General features: G+C 36.7%; 1 protein-coding gene across 2 annotated transcripts in view; it reads left to right on the top strand.

Annotated features, from left to right (window-relative positions):
- The window catches only part of galnt18b (UDP-N-acetyl-alpha-D-galactosamine:polypeptide N-acetylgalactosaminyltransferase 18b), a 136,999-nt gene that overhangs the window by 54,125 nt on the left and 56,232 nt on the right, over nt 1-26,642 (top strand). For both annotated transcript variants that reach the window (XR_002428774.2, XM_021321774.2), the window contains exon 2: nt 24,240-24,435. Coding sequence is in view for 1 of the 2 variants with exons in the window: in XM_021321774.2 (XP_021177449.2) it covers nt 24,240-24,435 (196 nt within the window). In the remaining variant the exon portion in view is untranslated. The remainder of the gene's footprint in view (nt 1-24,239; nt 24,436-26,642) is intronic.

The following is a 26,642-nucleotide window of genomic DNA, read 5'->3' as shown; positions in this document are numbered from 1 at the left end:
TTGTTATTCAGTCTCCATAAACTGTGAATTTGCACATTATGTTAGCATAAGAGCATATAAATATCGGGATAATTGCAAAGCTGCAGTAACTCATATCCAAGTGTTTCGAAAGTGATGACAATCATTTGAAAGAACTGTTAAATATAAATATCACTGTATTCATGTTGTTCATGTTATTCAAAGCTTGTCTTGTCTTTGGTTGCAGTAAAAACCTGACATTTGCTTCTTGCTGAAAACAAACCAAAGTCAAGGTGATTTAACTCATCAGCTTTACCGTAAAACAGAGCTGACACTTCTAATTTCAGCAATTAATCAGTGGTGTAAAACTTAGAGATGCCCTTTGAAAGCTATTTCACCTTTTTCTTCTCTTGAGTTTTCCAGAAAGGAACAACAAATTTAACATGCAAATGCAAATACACACATTTAAAAAAAAAAGAAAGTCCAACATCATTGCCCCAATTTAGCTTGTTCTTTGCATAATAGAAAGCTTTAGTATAAATATTGTGAGATTTAAATTAATACTCTCAAATATTACTGTGTCCTTACAGATGTTGAGTAACAGAAGTGACTCGTGAAATATTTGGAGGCAGAACAATACTGTTTATCTTAGGAGTTTATGTTCATTTGACAATTTTTTTGTTGTGAGCTTTTTCTGTATCCCTATTACAATTACCACCACATAGTTAGCTGGTGATAAATCCAACTTTGGTTATATTTACTTATATCAAAAATATTATTCACCTAAATTATTAAAATCAACCAATCACACATAATCAGTCAGAAGTAGTAAATTATTTACCTTAATCACATTATCCTTAATTTATTTTAAAGGGATCCATGACTAGTTAAACAAGTTGGCCCAAATATGTTGTAATTTTCCTATTAACTTGAAAATTGCTGTTTGTGATAAATGAAAACTCATAATTACTTTTAAAAAATGTATATTCTTTGTTATATTTTTTACCCATGGAGGTCACCATTTTTTCCCTGCTCAATGCATGCTGGGTTGATGACATGGTTAGGTCCTACTGGAATGGAACCTACAGAATTAAAACAGGAAGGCTAACATTACCCGAGTTGTTTTTTATCGTATTATGTTTGACTGGTGTAAATTTAGACAATGCCACGGACGAAGCTAAAGGCTTTGAACTGCATGTTGTGGACTTCCTCATAGTAAAGAATTACAATAGTCCAGCCTCAAAGTAACAAATGCATGGACTATGTAGTTTTTCCACATCCCTCCTGGATAGAACATTTCCCGTTGTTGAATATTGCAATACTTATGGTGGTTGCAAATAATCCATATTTTCCTCACTCCTTTCCGCATCGCTCTCCATGAACCTTAACATTGTGTTTACCAACAATTATATCAGGTGAGGTAATCTAACACTGGACGTTGACCTGGAGTTCTCACTGTTCCTTTTCTCAGCTCCGTGGATGGAGGGATCTCACTGCTGTTTGGCCCTCCCTCAATGTCATCTCTTCAGATCACACTAGGGTAGAGGTCCTTTGGTTCCTGTCTTTGGAATTCACAATCACATTCTCAAAGGGTACATGGAGGAAGTGGAAAACAGAGAGCTCCTTCGAGGGAACACCACCCAGCCATTGTTTCAGGTATAAGGATGATACCTGGGTCAAATTAGTGATGGAAATGGAAAACCGGTTCCTGTTCAGAACCGGTTTCGTGTGTTCCATTTCCATGGCACCGTTTGGCAGCTCGCTTAACGATTCTCGTATCGATTTCAAGCAGCACCAGAGCCGAGCAGCACGACTTACGTCACATTTTTTACACAAGTTACGAACACGGCATTCAGTAAGCAAGTACGACGTGACCAGGCGTAAGTCTAGTAAAGCAAACAAAAAAAAATGCTGCCCTATCGGGTAAAGCGATCGAAAGTCCGGTCAACAAGGAAAAATCAGTGGATCATTAGCTATACATAAAACTAATACGTTTGTGGTTATTTAATGAATTTAGCGTTAATCAATAAGAAAATAAAAGCATAAATTGTCGTCTCGATCACTGTGTATGGGGGCGGCCATGGCCGCCCGACATCACATCCTGTGACGTAATGTCACGGTAAGGCACTGCGCTCTACAACAATTGTTTCGGATTTCCAGAGGACTTCACCATTGAAATTCAGGAGAGCTATCGTTGAAGCGACAATGCCCACGTGCATGGCCGTTGGATGTTCCAATATATCGGTTAAAAGTGGAAAAAACATTATTTTTTTCACCTTTCTGATTCATGATTCACCATGGGCTGTTTTGTTGGATTGCCAACTTGCCATCGAACTTCTGGCCAGAGAGAAAACACGTCGTCTGTAGCCCACATTTTAAAGAAGAATGTCTTCAAGATGACATGAGAGCGAGACTTTGGGTAGATTTTTCTTCTTTATAATGTAGAATTTGCCGGAACATTTGTTTACCGACCAGAGGGGCGGAGTGATACGACACGCTTAGAAAGTATGCTCACTGTTGAGAAGCCCACTTATTTTCTGCGACTTTGGTCTTATTTTTTTCTAAAGTTGCTTGTATATTTCATGAGTTGTGGGGTTGCAGTTTTTTTGCTTGTTTCTGAAAGTGAAGTCGCTTGTTTGGGCTCTAAACTAAGTGACGCTGAAATATCCCTCCGCCTCATAACGCGCTGCAGCTCATCCTGACAGGAGCAGAGTAAACTCAGAAGGAGCCGCTCTGACCGTATTTTCTGCAGTTTACGGTTGCAATAACTGGTGAAAGTAGATTAGGCGGTGCAGATCACCATTTTGAGCAGAGATTGGTTCTTAAGATGAGTTTTATACTCATCTTATAACATTGCAGAACCCAACTTATAAACCCTACTTTAATGTTTATTTGTTGTCTTTTTATGTCTCTAAAATGTTAAATTAGTATTACTTTAAATTTAAATGCTTAATACAATGTCTATTTTTGTTTAAGAGGTTAAAGGAATTTCCACAAATTGGAATCGATAAGAGAATCGATAAGGAATCGAATCGTTTCACAGAATCGATAAGGGAATTGGAATCGTGAAAATCTTATCAATTCCCAACCCTAGTCAAAAAGGATAAGAGGTTGAAGTTTTCACCAGACATGTTAACGACAACTTGAAGTTCACCAGAGAGTATGCTAATGACAACAAACTGCCATCTATGGATGGTTTGGTGCACCTGGAAAGAAACAAAAGCCTCAACATTGAGGTTTAGAGGAAACCAACTCACACAAACCTTCGGTTTGACTCTACACCCACTAGAACTTCTTGTCATCAGAACTCTATATCATCGGGCTGAGCACATCCCCAGGAAGACAGACGGGAAGGAAAAATAACAGAATGCCATCAAAGTAGCTCTTCAAACCTGTGAATAACCCAGGTGTGCTTTTGTCAAGGCAAAAACACACACACACACACCACTGAACAGAACAAGGAAAAGAACAAATCCAAAAACATTGTCATCCCCTACATTGCTGGAAAATCTGAGAAAATCAATGGAACTTTCTCCAAACAACATCCTGATGCATTTCAGACCGAACCAAACTGTTGGACAGAGGTTGGTTTATCCTAAGGGTAAAATTCACTAACACAAACTGAGGAGCATGGTGTATGCAGTTCAGTGCAGCGAGGAACGTCCAGATGTCTATTTTAGAGAAACTAAACCTTTCAACAGACAGGTTTTTTTTTTTTTTTTGGCTTGAAGCTGCAACATTTGGAAACTGATTTAGACAGAAGACAAATTGGTTTTTGTTAGTTTTTTTTTTTTTTTTTTTTTTCAATTAAATTTACCTTAAATTGGGAGCAACTTATTCTGTAATGGATTAGTGCACAGCAAAAATGCACAAATGCTTGAAAGACAACTGGTCTCAAGAAACTTTTTGTTCAAGACTAATTAGGCTTTTCCATTCCTTTTTCCCATTGTTTTACTCTTCTGTGCACTTTAGATTTCTTCTAAAAGGGCCTTTTACCGTACTTGCTCATAAATCAAATTTCCAACCATGTTAGTGTGTGGGTGAGTGAGGAGGCTAATGGTGCAATTAGAGGAGGCTTTGTGGGAGCAAACTGCTGTTCCTGGCAATGTGAATAAGCTACAAAAAAACTGTTCATTGGCCAGAATTGACAATTTTCAATTTCTAGTGGACACTTTCCTTTTTATTCTGACTTTATTAGAGATTTCTCAAGGCTACACTGCAATCACATCTAGTGCTTCAGTGCTTGTCCTTGTTATGTATAAATAAAGATTTACCCCAGGACAAAAACTCGAAAATTAACCGTGAGTGGTTAACTGTTGTTGTTGTTTTTTTGTCCTTGCAGTGCTTGCTAAGTTATTTTCTTTCCATTTCGACAGAGAAACTTAACAGTTAAATCAGCTTTTTCACCATCGATCTAAAGAGACTGTCATCAAATAGCAAGAAAACATAAAATCAAATATCTGATTTTCAAATATGATATACATTAACAAAAATATTTTTTTGTTTCTAGCTGTGAGGGTTAAGAAATAGCTTTTGAAAAGATTGTATTCTTACTTTATTCTTATTACTACACAGCTGCAATCCTTGTCAAATCTCATTCACTCAACAGCTCTTTTCATGGAGCACTGCTAATGTCAGTCATAGCTTAGCTGGATGTGTCACCACCTGAAATACATTGAATACAGTGACATACTGGTTAAGAAAAATTAAAATTATCTGAAATCTCCATGCAGAATTTGTTGAATCTTCTGCAAGGTTAAACAGTTGAATCAAAACCATGACTCGTTCAAGGAAACATTGATTCAAAACAGAATGATGCATTGAGAAATAAAGTTAGCTAAAGTATATTCTTTCACTTCATTGTGTCAGATTGAAGCAGCCTCATTTTGATAACCAGTCATACAAGCTAAACTATTTTACCAACTTCTGGAACATTTGCTCTGAAGTCCACGGTGCGTAGTTGAGATGGATCATAACCTAATGTGCCAGATGGGTTATTACACGCAACAATCTGTAAAGCCCTCTGCCAAGGCTGTTTGGAAAAATGCAGGCACTTTTAAAGAAATACTTAGCAGGTCATTAAATGAACCATCTGTCGCACTGTCACAAGTAAACTTGAATCAAATGAGAAATGAGTTGCAGTTTTGATTGCCAAACTCAATATATAGCTTCAAGAGTTATAGGTTGATTGCTTTTTTTTTGGATGACAGGTCTTGTGAGTCATGCTCAAATAACGCAGGTGAGAACATATAGTCCAAGGGGGAAACTATTGATGATTTTTTAAGAGAATTTTTTTTTTTTTTTTATTTAGCACCCATTTTCTTTTTACTTAGTTTTAGGGCTGTACGGTTTTGCCAAATATCAAAATTGTGAAGTATTTCAGCCATTATTGCGATTGAAATTTTATTTTGAGTTTTCTCTGTATTTACCACAAGCAACAAAAATGGCCTGTAGATTAAAATGTATGAAAACAAGGACTATATAAAACAAGAAATATAACTGTTTTTATTAATCAGAGTATTATTCAAGAGAATAGCTTTTAATTGAGTTGGACATCAATCATTGTTGAATATAAAGTGCAAAGTGAAACCAACAAACAAGTCTATGTATTAAACTGTTTGACCAGTACTTAATGCTATGGACAGATTCCTGAAAGTTTCTGGTGAAAAAAAAAGTATGATTATGTAAACTCAGAAAAAATATATAAAATTAGATTATCTCACTGCTGCAGCTCTCTTCCCTTCCATGTGGAGGCAAACCCACTTTAAATATATAACCGACACCTAAAGGACGTGTCTTATGCATTCATTGTTACATAGCCAAAACTTGCAGACCTCTGCAATTTGGAAATTGTGTTTTATAAGTGTGATTATATTGCAAATGCATTTAATTGTCCACCCCTACTTAATTTTACAGGGAAGTTGAGTTTTGCATAAAAATTATCTGAAAATTATTACCCTGGCTTAAAATTGTGTCGGATAACAAATATTTTTTTTACAGATTGCTGCATTTCAGAGCACTGGACAGGGCAGAAACCGGCTCTCATGAGCCTGAAAAACGTCAAAACTTAGTCATAAAGAATTGTGAGAAATTAACTTAGTTTTAAACAGCTTTCATATCATGTAAAAGTCTGAATGTGGGTGTGTTCAAATGAGAAGACATGGAAGATTAACACATTATATGAGGGAAGACTGGGATGCCGAACACATACCTAATAATTTCCACTGGATGATTTCCTCAGTCTAGATGTTAAAGAAAGGTTTGGGAAATATAATAAATAATAAACCTATTGATATCATTATGATTTGTGTTAAAGGTATTTAGAGAAACAGACCATATCAACAAATTTTCCATAGTTTAACTTAGGCTAGGAGTGTAATAATTCCCTTCTGATTAGTTGCATCTCAAAGAGCGTTCAGTGGGTTAAGTACAGAGTTATAGTCTCATTCTGGGTGGTTGTGGGGGGACTTGGTGCTTGATGAGGCTGCAGGGATTTGGTCCCCACTCAGGGTGTGGGGGTTGGGTTGTTCGCTGCGGGGGAGTCGTGTATCTGATCTAATGGTCGGCTTTGGTAACCCGTGGATGGTGCTCCCATACGGTGGTGGGTGTGGTCTCTGTGTTTGCAGTTGCAAACCCTGGGCTGGGTGGCTAGGCTCTTCAGGATGGATTGTGGTGTGGGGTCTGGGCTTTGCTGCCTGTGGGGGCCTGTCTGGGCCCGGGGCGTTTGCCTTGCCTCGGACGTGATGGTGGGTTGCTGTAGGCCCTGGTGCCCTGCAAGGGGCTCTGAGGTCTCTGGTGATTCTGCAGGGTTTCTCCAAAGGGAGTGGTGGTGGATGATGGGACTTGAGCAGATCTCTCACTGTCAGAGCTGACTTGCATGAGCTTTGGGATGGGTTGGCCACAGGTTCATTCCCCTGGGGTTAGTTCGCAGCATTCATGGCTCTCAGCTATAATTTGGGGAAGAAATACTCTGACCTATTAATCCAGCCATCACAATTTTACCCTTGCTAAACTCACTCAATAACAGTTGCAATGATTAAGAGGCAGTCAGTGTTCTTGATTTCCCCTATCAATAGTCACAATGTTATGTCTCGCCGGTTTAGTTCGAACAGTAAAAGTGACAATACTAACCATATACTTAGTTATTTTAGGTTTGGAAACAGCGACAGATGTCTAATAATGCAGCAAATTCTTATAGTATTTTGTCATGGCATGTAGGAAATTGTAAGATATTGCCCATTATTATTCTCTACAGAACCCCAAGAAAACTTGTCAATTCTTGTCCTGCAGCTACACTATAAGTTTCCATTGTAACTCTGACTTCTTAGTCTATTGTATTAGTGGATAGTGGCATTTTGAAACTTTCATGTTTATTCTTTTGTTCCCATAGTTTTCATTATAGTATTTTAGATTTAAACCCCATGTTGTGATCCTGTCTTCCTGATTTTCAGAGCAACCTTTGTTACACTTCATTTCTTATTTTCTTCATATAAAGCTTTGTTATTTTCCTGTTGTGTAATTATGCATCGTGAATATGCACCCTCATAACCAGTGAGTCAAGAAAAGTGGGTCTTGGTAAACATTTCCAGGGTTCATTCTTTAAACTTCATCACAGGTGAAAGATTGGTATAGAATCATAACGATGGATGTCTCAGGTGAGAGATTAATGGAAACTCTTCACCCTGTGCTTTTTCATGCCCCAAGACACATAGAGAAGCAGTATATAAATCAAAAATATATACCTAAGGAAAGGCAGTACCCAAGACTCCAAGGAAACACCTCTTTAAAAGTCAAACTCCACCAAAGGCAGGGTTCAGATAAGAGTTAGATTTAATATATATTTATATTAAAAATAATATAATAGTGTTTTTTCCACACAGGCTGTTAGGTCTGACAGGTTATCACCTCTAGTCAATTCATTAAACATCATTCATACATAACTTATTTTGTGAAACCATCAAAATAAGAACATGGTGTTGAATATCCAGTTCCATATCATTATTTCATGATAGTGGCCGCTCTTCAAATTAAGTGAAAATACCGCAGCCAGTTGCCCAGACTTTAAGGCGCTAATGACATTACATTTCTGGAAGTGAATCCTTCTCCTAAAGAATGAAAAAGCACAAAGAAAACCTTTCTATCCCTCTGAAGGGCATGAGTGATTTCAGCGCTTTAATGAGGAGAGAGGAACAAAAGAGGGTAGGAGATGACAAAGGCTGCTCCAAATAAACATGACCCTCCTCCTAAATTCTGCTGCTGCTGATCGTCTCTTGGGAATAAACAAGGAGAAAGAAAGCCACACACCCTTCTCCTCGTTCATGGGGAAAATGTCAGTGTGACGTGCCGGCTACTGATGCCTCCTAATGAGAGAGTCACAGAGGCCCAAACAGTGGCGAACACAGCCATCCACACAGTAAGTGGACACCATGCTCCGTGTCTGTATTGTCAAAAGAAAAAATAGGACCTCTAGTTAGTCCAGCTGTAACAACACGTGTTTAACTGCCTGTGAAGTTGGTCATAATGTGTGAGAGCCACAGCATACTGTATGCCAAAGACAAGAGCTTTTTCTCTGCATAATTTACTGTGAAAAAGTAAATGTTTTTATATAAACCTAGTTCACATGGGGAGTCGGTAAAGCATACACATTTAATTTAGCCAGCTATAGCTATTTTAACAGATTATTTGTGGACCCTAATTAGGCATAGATTGGTTGTGAAAATTCTTAGTGTGATAGATAGATCGATAGATAGATAGATAGATAGATAGATAGATAGATAGATAGATAGATAGATAGATAGATAGATAGATAGATAGATAGATAGATAGATAGATAGATAGATAGATAGATAGATAGATAGATAGATAGATAGATAGATAGATAGATAGATAGATAGATAGATAGATAGATAGATAGATAGATAGGATAGATAGATAGATAGATAGATAGATAGATAGATAGATAGATAGATAGATAGTATAGCTACTCGCTTATTAGATAAGGGTTTGTAGGTGGTGCTAAATTTCAGCTTACAAAACTTTATCATTTTAATCAATCAATTTCGTCTTCAACAAAAATGCAACTACTATTACTTAGTGGTTGTTAAATAGGTTGGAATGTTGGCAAAAATAAAGCATTACCATAATGGATAAAATGTATAGTTGATTTTGATTTACAGATGCACATAAAGAGGATAAGATGCACATGATTGTCTTAGCAGCTGGTGCCTTTTCAACCAACTGTTGGCCTAGAGCCAGCTGATCATTTTAAAGACATGTTTTTAAATGAAAATGAAAAGCTTATAGTATTATGCTATTGCTAATGTCCAAAGCTAATTATTTGGATTTTTTAGGCTTGTTGAAAACATCAGAGCATAATAGTTCTGTATTGTTTTGTGGTCTAAAGAAAGCAATTAAAGAGTAAGAGATTTGATAAAAGGAAACTGACAAAACAAAAAAAGGGGGGAGGAAAAACCAAATGAGAGATATGGAAATACTCTGGAAAGCAAGAGGTGGATGTAAACAGGTAGCCAAAATACTGAGATGCTGATCGCAGGAGTGGGAACAAGTGAGACTGATTAACTGAATGTGGAGCAGCTGTGGGAGAACATAGACTTAGGTAGCCAAGTGAAAAACACAAAAAGAACAAGAGAATCAGATAAACAATACCTAAAGATGACTAAATATTACAAAGACAAAATATATCAAACAAAAACTCAGACCTTACAGGGAAAACAAGCAAAAAGTTAAGCAAACAATGTGTACAGGACATATTTTGTGTTCACAAAATGAACGCAAAATATATTTTAATTGTAAATGATGTGTTTCTTTGTCATCCTGAGAGATTATTAAGAAAAATGTTCACTTAAGCTATATTTAAAATCATAGTTCAAATCAACTTTAACAAACAAGCATGTGATTAGTTTTAATCAAAACACAGCAAAAGCAAGGCTCATTTTAATGGCCATTTTTAATGGCTCTCTTCTCACACATACTACACCTCTAAAACATTTTTTTTAAGATATTTCATAGTTTTTTGTGGGTAATGGGCAAAGAGAGAACACAAAGTTAAAATGACAACTAATACAAAATTGGAGAGTAGGAGAATGTGGTGAGGGAAAGTGATCTTTATGTCCAACAGCAACAGAACAGAGATGGCTCAGAATAACCTAAGCCACTCTAACTATACGCCTTACAGGGTTTCTGCCTCTCTGACTTGGACTTTCTGGAAAGCAGTGAAACAACTGTTTTTGTAATACATACTTGTATGGTTACAATTCAACACAAAGTGTATAAGCCAAGATTTGAGTTTAATGTGAGATAAATAACGAAAAACAGAAATATATATTTGTTTGGATCGGTGACTTTTTAAAACCAGGTAAAGCCAACTATAAAATACCTGAGACCAAAGTAAACATTCACTGATAATATTTAACAAGTTCATGTTGTGTAATCAATTTGGTTACTAACCCTGTTTTTACTATTATTTGAAGTCCATATTCAGTTAAACAACTGCATTTCATTCCCTTCATTTGCATTTAGGCTTCCTGAGTCTTATGTGCTTAAGGGACATTTAATCAGTTGTATTTTTGTCAACAATATTGACCTGAAATGTAATTTTTGTGCTTATTTTATCACCGCCTAAAAAAATTAAAGTTTTTCAACTTTTCGTTTGTGTTTTCTCATTCACTAAATATTTGATATACTGAATAACAGCATTATTTTGTATGTTGGTGTGTTAAAACAATTCAAGTGAAAGCTGAGTTCATCTTTAGTTTGGGCTGCTGAGAGCCAGAATGTTAATTTCCAGTGATTTAAGACCCGTGTTGGGACTTGTGAAATGGTTTTAAATCAAGCATTGCAAAAATCAATTAAACCTTTAAACTCATTTTAAACCTCAAAGAGAGTGCAAAGATAATAAAAGTGAAGTAATGTTATAGTGTCATTTAGACTCTGCTAAATGACTATCGGCTTTGATTTGTAATACCTCCAGCTGGCAGCAGCAGGAACAGAGAAAGTTAATTTATAAAGTGATGAAGGCACAAATGACCTCTAATTTGTTGTAAGAGCAGAGCAGTCTTTAAAGTATGAACTGAAATGGTTGAACGTGTCTCTTCATCTGCTCACGTGTCAAGCTACAGTGAAATATGAGACATTCTCAGCTATTACAGATTTAGACCAAAGCGTTGGAAAGAGGTGTGAATGAAGTCAAGCTGTTGCAAGAAAACAAGTGTCTCTTTCTAAACCTTTTTTATGGTAGTTCTTAGTTCTTATATATGGAAGAAATTAAGATTTCTGTTGAAAAAATAAAACAAGAACAAAGATATTTGATGTAGATTTAAAAACAATTATTTTTACATAGATCCCTTCAATTCTGTCACTGAGCAAATAACACAAATTCGTCAAGCAAAATGTGTCTGTCGGAATAAAATATGGTGTCATTTACTCATGCATAGCTCAACAGTGATCAGTCGTGTGCCGTCACCGATCCTTTGATGGATTTATCTAACCTAGACATTGTCCTTCAGCTGTTGGAGTGAAAGCCGCATAAAGATCTGCGAGTCATAACAACCTGGTGTTTGCTTGTGTACTCATCCCAACAATCTCTGCAGGAATCATCAGCACAGACAGCTGCATGGAGAGTATAGGGTGCAAACAATAATTACCATTTCAAACGTGCACAAAAAAAGTCAAAGTTTGAGAGTGTTCACATATTTTAAACAGTGTCACTCAGGTTTAGCTGTCACATTCTTTCATGCGACAAATGTTGATGTTTATAATTGGAAAATTATGTATAAACTGAACTTTATTTGAAAGTCTAAGTGCCTATCCTTCTATATGAATGTCTCTGTCAGTTGGTTGTAAAAATCGTCCTGGACCGCTTCTGGTTCGACTGGATGTTTTCAGTTTTTTTCAATGCACCGAAAATTAATGGTAGTGAAATACGAAAATAGAAATCATGGAAAGCAGAAAAATGTGCCGTCTTGTATCAGAGCCAGTCATAAATCTCCTGTTGAAAAGAGCCAGTTGTCTTTCTCCCACTTGTTTGAAGCAGATGTTTCAGCTACAGAGTTGGCCGTCCTCTCTCCAATATCGCCTGTTTGACTGAAAATCCAGTTTAGGAAAATCCTTTAAAGATGTTAGAAGTTAGAGCTTCCACTTTGTCAGAACAAATTTAAATAAGTGTATCGTTAGACTTGTTGGTGCAACACCTGCGCGTTCTGCGTAGAAGAAGGAGCACACAGCAACGTTCACCTGTTACCCGTTGTTGTTATGGGGCTCAGCACTGCCCCCTATCAGTGCAGCATGGTACTTTCTTCTTCACGCTGTGAATTTATACTGATTCCTGTCTGATTCTGCCTAAAAAGCTCCTGTTCTGCAGTCCCATGATGTAATTCCCTGCTCTCTGTGCTACACCAGCAATTAGATCTGAGCGGTTACACCTGAGGCAACTCTAATTACTGGGAGTTGCCACACCTGGGAGGAGCACTATATATTCCTGGCTCTCCCAGTGGGTAACCGCCAGATTCATAAACACCATTGTGTGAGTAGACCAACCAGTGTTCCTTGTAAACAGGTTAAGCCCAGAAACCCAGACAATTTTTTTGCATTTTTTTGCTCTGCAAAAATCTCATCTTCATGGAAAACTGGCAAGAAGAAAACCATTGTTGAAGAAAAGCCATAACAAGTCAGGAGGGGACACAACAACTGTGATGAAAGTGCTCTGGTCATTGGCAAAATGCTTTATGCAGAGTAAAACTTTCACTGCACATGAACACATAATCCCCACAGTGAAACATTGCGGGAGCAGTATCGTGCCATGAAGGTGCTTTTCAACAGCAGGGACAGGGAAGCTGGAGTGTGTTGATGTAAAGAGCAAAGTACATGGAAATCCCAGAAGAGAACCTGTTAGAGACTAAAACAATTTCAGACTGAGGTGAAGATTCACCTACTAGCACGACAACAACTCTAAACATACAGTCAGTTCTACACTGAAATTGCCTGAATGCAAGTATATTTTATGATATATAATGGCTAAGTTAAAGTCCGGACATAAATCCAATTGAGAATCTTGAAAACCAATCATCACAGATGGTCTCCAAACAGACAGATCTTCGTTGTCCTGAGGTTTATGCAAAATTTCTCCAGATGTCTAAATCTGGTAGAAACATACTCCAAAAGAGTTGCTGCTGTAATTGCATTAAAATGTTCTACAAAGTATTAACACAGGAGACTGAATACAAATGAACAACTGATTAAAATCTTTAATACTGTGTATAAATTTCCTTTGAACTCTTGTCCTTATTTGTACTCTATGATGTGTTGGCCTGTCACTTAAAATCCTTAAAAAAAGATTGAGGTTTATGGCTATAATGTAACAGAATATACAGGTTTCAAGAGATATGAATGTCTTTGCCTGGAACTTTGCCATTTTTATCTCAATACCACTGATGGTAGTTGACGTTTAACATTTTTAAAATAATGTAACATTTTATTTAAAAGATTGTGCAGCTAAAACTCTAGGGATACACGTGGTAGTCAGCCAGATACATTTGTTTTTTCTTAAAGTTGTATAGCAAGTCGTTTCTTTAGGTGACATTGTCTTTAATTTGTAGCTGCATCAACAAATGTTGCATCCTTTGATTAAATGGCGAGGCGTACACTTAACGGACTTCCTGAAGATAATCTCCTCAGTTTCAGTGTCACAATTAATGTACAGTCATTACCTTGACTGTGACAAAGCGTTTGATGTTTTGGTACCCCATGCTCATTACGGTGGATGTAAAGCAACCCAATTACTGATGACGCACTCTCTGTTTCAATTGCCGATTGTATAACCAAAACAAAATCCTCTCAAAAAAGACACACAGAGTCATTCTGAAAAGTTTTTTCCAACAGGAAAAGAAAAGGGAAGGCCACTTTGAAGTCATACGCTTTTACTTTGCATTATAATTGAAAGCCCATGTATTGCACAAAACCTCATCTTCCCATTTAATGGTAGAAACTTCTTCTTTTTTTGGGAGGGGGGGGGGCATCTTGCAGTGAAAAAGTTGTGGATTTAATTGCAGCTTCCTCCCATTCCTCATGTTGATGTGCCTTTGGGCAAGGCACCTAACACCAATTTGCCTACAAATTTGTTTATAAGTGTCTGCACAGTGATGTGGCTCTAGAAAAACACAGTCAGTCCATTTACCATTTTAATATTCATCTTTCCACCTCATCCATTTTTAAAGCCCATTTATTCCTGTATAGGGACACAACACTGGAGCCTAAGCCAGTAGTCCAGATGTGCGTGGGTGCAGATACACACTGCCAACACAGAAACAATACACTGACATCCACTCTCACCTTAGCGCAAATTAGAATCACAGGTTACCCTAACATGAATGTATTTGGGAGAAAAACAGGAGGACCCAGTGAAAACCTACATGCATTATGAGAACATGAAACTCCACGTAATATCTCTAGCTGACATTTGAACCAGTAATCAGGGGTGTTGGGATATGGTAAAAATGAAGATCACTATTATTATGGTCAATATTCTCACTGAGTTTGGAAAGACAATCCATCTACAGTGAATATCTTTGAACAAGAACATTTCCTTGATAACATCTCGTTGAAGTTTCCTTAACTTTACCTATAGCGAAATATGTTTTTAAACATAGCGTGTTAGATAATTAGTAAAATAAAATAAAGCCAGCAACATGAAATGTACCTAAAATAACAAAAAAGCTTACATTTGCACAGACATGTACCTAAAATATCATATCAAATTTGAATATGAATTATAAAAAATATGCAAATTGAAATAAACTAAATTACAAAATGAAAAGAATAAATTATAAATAAGCTATGCATAAAAGAAGAAAATGCATTTAAATTAGACAAACATGTTTGACCAAACAAATTTGCTCACATTTTAGTCTTTTGTTGAAAGGTCATGTATATAAATGTTGTCAATATATCAGCAAAATAATGCAGCTGCTTTCTGTGTAACTAATTTATATTTGTATTTAATTATTTGCAAAAGGTACAGTGCACATTAAGTGACACAATGTAAATATGCACGATTATAGCAGAAGTTATCTACCAGTAATGCTGAGATCTAAAAATATTAAAAGCACCATCACTTCAGGCTAAACATTTTTTTATCATGGTTATTCCATAGACAGTCATGGCTCACTTTGTGTTTGAATTTCAGGTTGTTGCACATTTGTAAATTTGTTCTGTTGCTAAGTGGTGAAGACAAACACCGACTGAGTTGCAAATCTTTCTTTGATCCATGTATATCAATGGACTGACTCCACCTTTTTTTGTTTAAATAGGCTGCCACTCCTCCTCCTTTCTTCTTTCTGCCATCTTTACTTGATCTGACACGTGCATGGCATGCCCTCAATAGTGTGGAAGCATGTGTCAGCCAACAGATGATGAAAAATAAGAGCACAGGAGCAACATTTGTTAATAATAGTTTTCTGGTAATATTCTTTTCTTTGTTTTTCAAAATGAAATGATACATTCAACTGATTGCATTGCTCTACATGCAACCAGCTATTTGTCAGACAGTCACGCAGACCCCTTGAACAAAGTGACTCTGTGAACTGCTGCCTATAGTTTTTGGTACTTTATGCAAGAAATCAAATAAAAGAGCAGAATCAAAGAGGATCCCATTGATCCATGCTCTTTCTAAGAGAAGAAAACATTGAGCTGTGCTGTATAAAAACATACAAGCTGTAAAACCTTGGATGATGTCTTTGTCTGTCTAGCTCCTGCCTATGAGGCCTCTGTCCCCATATTGTTCTTCCTTTTTGTAGAGAATTAACCCTACCCTGTTACAGCTTCAGTACAGGATTTTCATACATAAAACCATGCGGTACGGCTGGACGATATAGAAAAAAAGCATATTGATAAAATAGAAATCAGATTGATCGATATTGATAATTAGCAAGTGCAGCCCTGGCCATTTTATGCTGTTGCTTAATGACCTATTTTTAAATAAAGAACAATGAATTCAAGCGCAAGCCTTTATTCAACCAAAAAAAAAAAAAAAAAACTGTAAGTCTTAAAAAGAAAAAAAAAAAACACATACTCTCTGAACTCTGTGAAGCTTGGTGGCGGAGCTTATCTGGTTCTAGGTTTGTGATTGTTTGGGAGGATTTAAAAACTATAGTATTAAACTGTATGCTAGGCTAGAATGCAAAAGGAAGAAAAACTGTTCTTCTATCAAACTTTTTATTGACCCTTTTTTTTCAATTGAAACACACGTCTATTGATCGATATATCTCGTTATTGAGTTATCGTCCAGCCCTACCATCCGGACAGGTTAACATCTGGAAGCAAGAGTGGCAAACCTCTCGCTTACGTCAGCTTATATGGTTTAGCAAGGAGCTGCTCCAGGATTGGTAGATTCTTCCCATGTTGTCTTTAGGATACGTCTCACTGTTAGACTTTGAAAAAGCAGCTCCAGGGATATCCATGTGTCCACTCTGTCCTGAGAAAACTGTCCATTTGTTTAAGCATGCCACATCGATGAAGTCCTTGGTGTCCATGAGTTAGCTGCTGTTTCCCTGTTAACTGCTTTCTGCAGCTCCAGCCTCTGTGATCGCATAATCCTTAAAACTTTCCAGTTTTAATATAGAATGCTCAAAATAGGAAAAAAAAGCTGATGTTTCATTTTTCATTGCTGTATTTTCTGCCACAACAATGTACATTCAGCTTGGAGAAGAAAAGGAACTGATTTACATGGGGAAACTATGCAGTTCAACCACAGAATCTCATCCTATATCTCAATTACAGAATTTCCTCAAAGGCAGTTTCCAGCTTCTCTCACTAGCACATTTATTCCACTCAAGAAAGGTATGCAGAGACACATGGTGTAGAATATGTGATTGATAGACTAGATCCCCTAAAATGTAACAAAACAGGTGGAGAATTAAACAAAATATCAAATAAAATACAGCTGAGTGTTATGTTGAGGTAGGCAAATGTGCTTTCCAATAACTTTGGCCAGAACCTAAAGAAGGGCCAGTCTCTGAATCCAGCTGGAATATTAGTTAATGATGCACTCCTAGTCTAGATCGTATGTATATATTGGGATCAAGGGTTTGGAATTGTTGATGTTTCACTCTTTTAGGACAGTGTTTGTTTTTCGATATTAAAGATCAACTGACCATTTCTTAATTAATTTTCAGCCAAATTAATAAGAAGGTAGGTCAAGCTATTAGTTTTACTCAGTTTGTAAGGCACACAGCACCGCAAAGTGATTGAACTTTCATCTGCACAGAGAGCATATTTGCAAAGAGATCGAATAACTTTAGATTTGTATCATTGCTGCCATATTTGACTTCCACATTCAGTTTTTTCTAGGTTGATGAAGCTAAGGCTTGCACAGATAGTTTAAAAAAATGCAACAATTTATAAATAAAATCATTTGCTTTTGTGTTGATTTTAGAATCTTTTAGATCAACAGTAATTGCCCAACAGGGACACGAGCTGTATAAAACAATAAAGACCCACTGAATAATGCAGGTTTTTTAGACTATGCTCCATAAATGGCTTTAAAATACATTAAAATATGTAGAACTGAACTATACTCAAAATCACAGAGGACAAGTTCTTTTAAACTGCAAGGAGTATCATTTAAATGCTCTGAAACTCTAACTACATCTCATATTGATTTCTGCAGTAAAATAAGTAAAAAACAAATAGTCTTGCCAATACTCAGAAATCTCAGGCGTTCATGTGTAAAGGCTTTCATTCCGCTAAATGCTTTTCCTCTACCAACTTTTGCTATGTTTTATTTTATACTATCCATTAGTGAGCCAGAAAGGTCACATTAGGACACTCTTCTTACCAGGAAGGCTGATCAATTATAGAAATAGCATCCATAATAGAGGATATGCTTGTGTTTGTTCAATGATCTCAAAAGTTCCCAACTTTAATTATTTAAGCTTTTCAAAACAACTCCATTCTTCCTATATTTTGTAGCATATGAAAGTGCTAAAATCACGTTTAAATACAAGACACGAGGAGGCTTGCAAATGATGTACAACAGTATATGAATATCCTCCTTTTCATGCTTTTTATAAGCCTAAACCTTGCAGTACTTTTACCAAGTCTACACAGCACAGATTTGCTTTTCACATTGCATAAAATAACGTCATTTGAAACTTAAAAACTTCTCTTCTGCACAGGAAGAGGAAGATTTGTGATGATGTGATAAAATCTTGACCATCAGAGACTTTCTCTTGTATGTTTCAGCCTAATTTCCTTCTCTGGAGCTGTAAAAGCAGACAGCTATGGCTTAGTTTCTCTATTGCAAACACAATGAAAGTCCACTTATTGTCTTACCACAAGTGCCTGGAGTACTGCTGGGAAGCTCAGGGAACACTATCCCTGTCTATCCCTGCTCACAGGCACACACACACACACACACACACACACACACACACACACACACGTTACTCTCTCTGTCTGGTATTTAGCTATAGTTCATTTCAAATAGTATCAGTGCTACTTCACTGAAAGTATTCTGCAGAGATCAATTGATTCTCCAGAGAAAACCCTTCCTTAAACACAAGGTTAAAGTGCTTAACAGAGAAACATTTCATAAAACGTACAGCGTGCTTTACTGTTTGATGTGATTTAATAGATCTACTGTTATTCTTGACTAACACTCTGTTTATTTACTTAATCTGAAAAGACCAAGTTGGGCAACTTACCGTGTTCAAATAGCACCAACCTGCCCTCACTGGTGCTTAAGGGATTCACCGCTGAGGGAACTGTCTCTGTAGACCTAATTAATCACCACACGAACAGTCTGACGAATGGGGCTTCAGGCAGACTTGCCCAGATAGAAAGACCTACAGAATTTTTATCCTGTCTAATCACAGGGTTGTCTTATCAAGAGCTGGGAGTCTTCCCATCTGTTCCACGGTTGTGAAACTTGAACGGCTATGTTGGAAGTCAGAAGTTATCCTGCCTCAGGCCGATATGTTCACTGTGTTGTCTCGTCTAGGAAGTTGACTTACTCCTTGATTCTTGATAGTTAGGGTCTTACTGTATTTTTTTTTTAAATGCAGATGTTTTGTCAGAGAGTTTTGTCAGAGTTTTCTTCATAACACTGCAGTACTGTGTAGTTACAAACATCCAAACATGGCATATAGCTGCAAGGACTACATAATTAATTCAGTCACAGCTTTAAAAGAACCCCATGTTTGGCACTGTACACAAACTTCTGAACTGGCAGTATACAGCTTGGGCAAGATTATCATTAAAAAACTAACAAATGAGATTATTTACATATAAAACCAAAATGATGCATCTAGAAGGTTAAAGCTTTACATAACATTTGAAGAGAGTTATACTAATAAATACAAATAGCCTATTGCTCTATCACAAAGCTTCAGACATATGACATAAAGACACAAAGCTAAAAAAAAAAATTCAATGCAAAATATTTCTATGGATCTCAAACTGTAGCAGAATTAATATGAACCCCTGCTTAGTTAGGCTGCCACAAAAATCTTTTGATATGTAAAACAATTTTTTGAATCAACATAATAACTTAAGTGAACATCACTTGCAGTATAAATAAAGTCTAAAACAACAACCCACAATATGTAAAGCAACCAGCTTTTATATATTAAAGCAACATATTTTTTAAATCTTTTATTTAATAAAGACCCCTACGGGCCTTACAGACAGACTTTACTCCCTATCTTCATGTCTTCCTGTATGCAACGGATGAACATATCTTTTTCTACATCTCTAACCCTTTGTTTATTTCTGTTCAGCTGCCATAAACACACCAACTATTCTGCATGATTGTTGACAATACTGCGCACGACCATTTTGGGTGTATGTAGACAACTGTTACTTTCTTGGTAATTGCATTTCCACTGATTCTGTTGAGTACTGCCTCCCTGTGTTTATGGAGAATACTGCACCCTTGTCCTTGTCAAGTATGAATGTCTACAGTGCTTCTATGGGCTTGCACACAGTCTAAACAGACTTGTGTGACAACCAATCACACAATTATGACTCAGCCTTTGTATACCACACCTGTGCCGCAATGTTAGTGCATTATCTCACAAAGCACCCTAAAATATCCTTATCTTCTTGCTATGCTATGCAGGTCCTCTGTCTGCACTGAAGAAGAATCAGAATCAGCTTGGGATCTAGATGATAGCTGCTCTTTTCCTGACCCTAGACCGATAAAAAACATGAATGGAGGGAAGGTCAGGTCTGGTTATCCTCTCTGCAGATAATAATTTTCATTGTAGTTTAGACCTGTCATGTGTTGTGTATGTGCCCAACCACACAGTGATGGACAAACACAGGACAGACTGAATAAAGGCAGCGTAGAGGAGGACCAGCAGCTCCTGTGGAAGGTTGTACTTCTTCAGTTGCCGCAGGAAGTTCAGCCTCTTCTTGTGAACAGTGTCTGTGTCAGGAACATCTCAGGTCCCAAGAAAGGATGATTGCTAGGAAAAGAAGCTGTTAAGAGTGTCGTCAAAGCATGGGACGACCGACTCTTGTTGCTTGCAAGCTAATTCCTTGCCTGCTTTTACAGAGCCCACCAATGCTTCTTTGGTCTGTCACAGCTTCCCCAGGTGTGGAGCAAATCATAACGGTGGACACCAGGGCAGTGATGTGTTTTCGGCCCCGCAGAAGTGCGAAATTACAAAGACCACAACAATGTGCCTACTATTAAAACCACCTTGTTACACCTTTAAATTGGAATGAGATAAAGCAGGCAGTGATCAGAGAGTCAAAATGCTACACAGTGAACTGCACGGTATTATTCTTTTAACACTGTATTACATATCAAAATTCATCTTAACAAACATAACATACTGTATGTAAAGGTCTTGAATCAGTGCAGTGTAAACAAATTTGAAACATGTTCAATTTAACACTGCTGCTGGTTAGTATATGTTGTGACCTTATAGTTCCTGATGTTAAATTAAAATAATAAGCCCTCTGGCAGTCATTAAATCAAACATGTTCCCTCAAATCCTTCTATTAGCTTGCAAAAGCAATTTTAGTTTCTTTGGGGGTGCAGGATTTGCATAACATTAGCCTTTACTGTGACATGGTGGATTCTGGGGATGTATACCCCGACTGTGATTCATCCATTATACAGAGAGATCAGGTAGTAATGATAACATTCAGACTTCTAAATGCTGTGATGCTCTGTTCTAGCCCAACAAATCAGCCCAGCCTCCAGAGGCATAGGCTTCTGAAGCTGTCCTTTGCTATCGCGCACCAATTTGTTTGCAGCTGAACTTTGAAGGCTTTGAAGGCCTCTGGTTTCATCAGATTGTGATCTTGGTTATTTGGCGGTCAATTTAATATCTTTAACTGTTGGCCAAGTTCATAGAAGAATGCCTAAATATTGCTCTGAAGTGTTGTGTGTATTTTTCCTCAATTAGGTCACTGCTTTCAGGAGATACAGCAGTCACAAAGGGGTTATTGTTTAAGTTGGTGGTATATGTCAAAGAAACAATCACATGAACGTCAAACCCCATGGTTTCCCAGTTGAGTATTGTGAGAATCACACTGCCTCTACTGGCTTGCATTGTTTCCTAGGTGCTTTTTCTATGATAAATGACCCACCCATCCATTCATGTGATTAAAAAAGGTATTTATCAGCCCAGGCATCATTCATTTTGAGTGCATATTTTCTGATTAGGAGTACAGTGATAAACTTGTGTCAGCATGGACAATGTTGGAGATCTTCGACATGCTGCAATGCACAATTGGAGTGAATTACACTTTGACAAAATGGGTGTTTTTATTTTAGATGGATTTATACTTAAAACCAAGTCGCTTGTGTAGCTGTTTAAGGGTATCTACTGCCTTTTCGGAGGAAGTCCTTTTTGTTTTGAATCTAAATGTAATCCTTTCATATCTGCCTCCGTGCTGTTGTTTTAGTTTTTACTATGCTGACACAGTGTGTCACTCCTGTGTGAAAACAGTCTGCTCATAAATATTAACTACTCCCAATCTGCTTAAAGTGCAATCTGCTTAAAATACACACTGGACACACACTCGCACAAATGCACACACACAGTAAAGTAACCTTGTCTTTTACAGGCAGTGTCACTGAAAACCTAAAGCCTTCTTTTTTCCCTCTTTCTTTCTGTCATTATTCTTCCTTTTATTCTCCGGGTCTTTAAAAGTGCTCTCAATCCTCGTTTACTACCCTAAGCTCTTAATTCATCTTTACCATATTGCCAAAATAGAGAGAAATCATCCTTATTTTTCCTCTGGTTGCATTTCGCTGTAAAGGAAAAGGCCCCTGATGTGTTGAATTCTTGATAACATGAATCTGTCTGCAGCAACATGAAATGCCAAACATCTTAAATGAGATTTCCTCTCATTTATTTTTATATTGCCTGAGTATAGTGCTTGTCTTTTAATGAAATGTCTAGTGCATGATACAAGAGCTAGATATTATTAGATTTAATTTCCGGCTGATTGGGACATTTGAATTAAAATTATGCCATTGTTATCGATGACTTAGAGGTAAATCATCAGGAAACAAACTCTTCTAAAACTTAATGTGTTCTTCTTGTAGTTGGCCTCTTGACTGCGGTGAACATTTTAATAATAGAAAAGCAATTACTGTATATTTTGTGGTATCTGTTTTGAAGCAGACTATTAAAAACCTAAGACTCTTAGGATGAGATGTAAATACGTTATTTAATCCCCAGACTGACTCATTAATTAACTTTCTGCAAGAATCCCAACACACTGAATCAACAAAAGGACTGTGATAAACTGGCAAAACTGCAGAAAATTCTTACTACTTGTAGGTTTTCTGAACAAAACTATGAAATTATGCAAACACACTTATACCCTCAAATCTCCACATAGTTTTGCTCAAGTTTTATCCCAATTATGTGCAGGATCTTCTGTAATTAAAGCCATTGGAGGTTTAGATCAGTGTCTTGGAAGCAGTACAGGTTGTTTACAGCAGGGGTGTCCAAAGTGGACTGATTTTGTGTGCCCCCCAACTGCAATTCAAGAATGTTTTGGTCCACCAGCGCAGGTGGTTGATGCAGATGGAGACTTTTTAATTTTTAATTAGGACAAAATTGTTACAGACAGGGTAAGATCTTTTTCCAGTTTAAAATGTCAGGTACAGCACAAAGTGTTTGTCTTTTAATAACCACACTTTTTACATTCTTCTTCTTTTCATAGTAAATAGGACCACATCCATCCAACAACTTTTTTACTTTAATCCAGACTTTGGTGCATCAAAATCTGCTTGAAGTTCATTTATTAAAATTGGGTAAATACAGAAAGCATTTTTAAATAAAGACTGACCAAGATCCTATTTCTATTGCTGAGAATATTAACTTTTTTTTCTCTCTGTCTTCAACTGAGCCCATAACTATTTGCAGACTGGATTAACATCTTCTGCTGGGGCAAATGTGCAAAATCCTTTTTTTAGGTTTTAGATTTTCACAATTCGGTCCTACAGAAAATCTCACTAACTTGTATTGCATGCTCATATTTTGTGGAGGAGTTTCCGACAGACACAATATAATTATTTTGGTAGTTTTATATATATATATATATATATATATATATATATATATATATATATATATATATATATATATATATATATATATATATCAACTACTTTTTTGACAATTTAGGCTCACATGACGAAATGTTTGGATAATCAGACTTTTGTTTTACAAAGTCTGATTATCCACTGAGTTTTAAATTATAAAAAATAATGTAGGGTTTAGCTCAGGGGAATGTTTTAAATTTTTCTACTTGCTGTTTCTTTTCTTTTTTTTAAGAAAAAACATGTTGTACAGTCGTATGACATGTGGGGGAATATAAATTGATAATTATTACCGTTTATTTTTAAAGCGTTCCAGAGTGTAGATATTTTGAGAAGCTAGTTTCAATTATTCTTAGAAGTAGACATTAAAGAGCATTAAAGCTGGCTGCTGTACAGCTAATTGCAGTTGACAGGGAATGAATCTTTTGTTCAGGGACATGAATGATTCTCACCATCCTCACGAACCTCCAGAGAGGACCATATATCTGCTGAAGGACAGCCAGTCTGTGTCTTTGAATAATATACCACCTTTCACATGATGGCATACATTATGGCTCAAAGAATAAAGCATTCATCTCAGTGTTTTATAACCACTATTATTTATTCAACTAGCTTAAAGGTCATTTTGAGCAAAATCAACCTTAACTTGTGACCCAGACAGATATTAATACTATTTGTCTTTTTTTTTGCCTCCCAGAGACACCGGGGAAGGCAGAGGATGGTCAGCCAGACACATCCTTCTCTGACTCATCCCTGTTTGTTCACTGGGGCCAGGAGCTCAGTCCGGACAACCGGAGGGTGGCTCTGAAGATGTTCCAGTACTACGGATATAACGCCTACCTCAGTGATCGTCTGTCCTTAAGCAGACCCATTCCCGACCTCAGGCCCGATGGGTAAGACTGCAGAAGACTAAATATTTTTATACATAGCCTCATAAATATGCTGCAAAACCACATGTGAAGATGCACACCAATCATTAGGTTTTGTAAGAGATTGCTATAATGTTAACTTTCCAGATTTTAGCTTGAACAGGTATAATTTCCTCCTAAGCCTTTGCTCTGATGGCCACTGAGGGTTGTAAAATGCTATTAGGGTAAAACACTCTGCAACCTTTTCCTGTTTTTTCTAGATAATTTAAAAAAGGTATTTTCTAATAGAACAATAGTGGTCTCTATAACAAAGACATAGTAAAAGTGAATTTGAATTTTAAACAAATATTCAATAGAGGGCCCTGCGAAGGTAATAATAACTCTTTTTACATTCTGTCATGCATCACAAGCTTAAATGCATTTTATTGTTTGTTTTTTTATGTGACACACCAAGTACCACATCATTTTAAAGTGGTTGGATGAAAAAAAAATGCAGGCTTTTAAAGGTCTTCAGAAATAAAAAGCTGAAACGGAAAGTCTGTGACAAGACAGAAATTTAACTTATTTTGCGAAGCAGAATGAACAAAAACGTCCATCTATGGATGTGTATATATTGTAGAAACATACTCCTAAAGACTTGCAGTGAAAGGTTGTTCTATAAAGCAAGATTTAGAAAAAAAAAAAAGTAATAAATTTTTTATGATTATATACCATATGATTTAATTATTCTTTTTTTTATTCATAAAATATAACTTGGTCTCCTCAATAAAATACTGAAGCTGTGTAATGTGACAAAATATGAAAATGCTGAGGGGGGGTAGGATACTTTTGCAGGACATTGTAACTTCTTAAGCTAATTGAAAAGTCAGGGAAGGCATCATGCAATTTTTTGCTTACATTCATAACATGTTTGTGGTTGGTTTTTCTAGTGCTAGCCAACCTCACCATTCTGGATGATGTCACAGATTTCCTGCACAAAAAGCATTATGTCAAAATATGTTAGCTTGATGGGCTACTAACTTCTAAAGCACTACCACAGATACCTTTTAGTCTGACCCCCTTAGCAAGGTGTTGGGTGATGTTTACAAGGTAAACCACAATTTAAATGGTAACAATTTCTAAATCACTTACATTTTGTGTATACAGTTCTCAGGGCTTTCAGATCATCCAGTGACTGAGTGTCACTGTCACTTTTTCAGGTAATCCTGTATTGGTAAACTACACAACTTCTGCCTTGGCAACAGGAAGCTAACTTTACATTGGTGATTACTTTACTAACAAGACGACTCCAACAATGTCTGGATTTCCTGCACAACAAGAATGTTCAAACTACAACTAGTAGTAAACTTAAGTGTTTTTTCTATTTATCATACATCTATCTTTAAAGTTTTTTACACGAGTGTAGAGTGTTTCAGAAATCTGTTTACAGGCTTCCCTGGCACATTTATAAGCATGTCATTAATGCACATTGTCATTTTTTTTAATAATCTTTTTGAAATTTAGATCGTTCACTGAATTGAATCTTGATCTTCTCAATATAGACATAAACTGATTAAGAACAGAGCAACTGCAAACTCATTCACTTATGTTTTCTCACAAGGTTTTTGATGTGCATAGAAATAAATATGTGCATGAAAATAACAATATTAAGTACTATAGAAATACCCGATATTATATTAGCTGTGGTAGAAATCATATTTTTCTTTGGTAATGTTAGCAATCCTATTGTGATTAATATTTGTACACTTATCTTTTTTGTTGTAATATTGGGATACCGTTTGAGTTTTGCTCATGTTTTCCATACTGATGAAATCTCCTCTCCATACTTAGCTATAGTTACAGTTTCCAGGAAGAAAATTCAACACAATATGGCTTTGTCAAGTACAGCCATAATGACAAAGGGCTAGCAGAGCTTTCGGCTCTGTGGCAAGATTAAAGTCCCTGGTGTTTTGTTTAGATCCTAGTTCCTGATGTGGAAATTAAGGTTTTTATTACATGGACTCTCCAGAACTCCCTTGTCCCTGAAGAACATTCTTACTGTTGAAATCCGACTTTTGATTAAATCCTGGACTTAAAGCGCCAAGCTCATACATACAAAGTAAAAACTGTTGATACTACTACAGTTTTCACCACAATTCATACAAGAGCAGGTTAGATTATACCCTCATATGAAAGTTTACATAGCTCAAGGACCTTTAGGGCATTCTCGTCACTGCGCTGGAATCCCCATA

Source organism: Fundulus heteroclitus, unplaced genomic scaffold (assembly GCF_011125445.2).
Source record: "Fundulus heteroclitus isolate FHET01 unplaced genomic scaffold, MU-UCD_Fhet_4.1 scaffold_38, whole genome shotgun sequence".
Lineage (NCBI taxonomy): Eukaryota > Metazoa > Chordata > Actinopteri > Cyprinodontiformes > Fundulidae > Fundulus > Fundulus heteroclitus.
The sequence above is the reverse complement of the archived record's forward strand: the minus strand, read 5'-3'. Positions and strand labels throughout refer to the sequence as shown.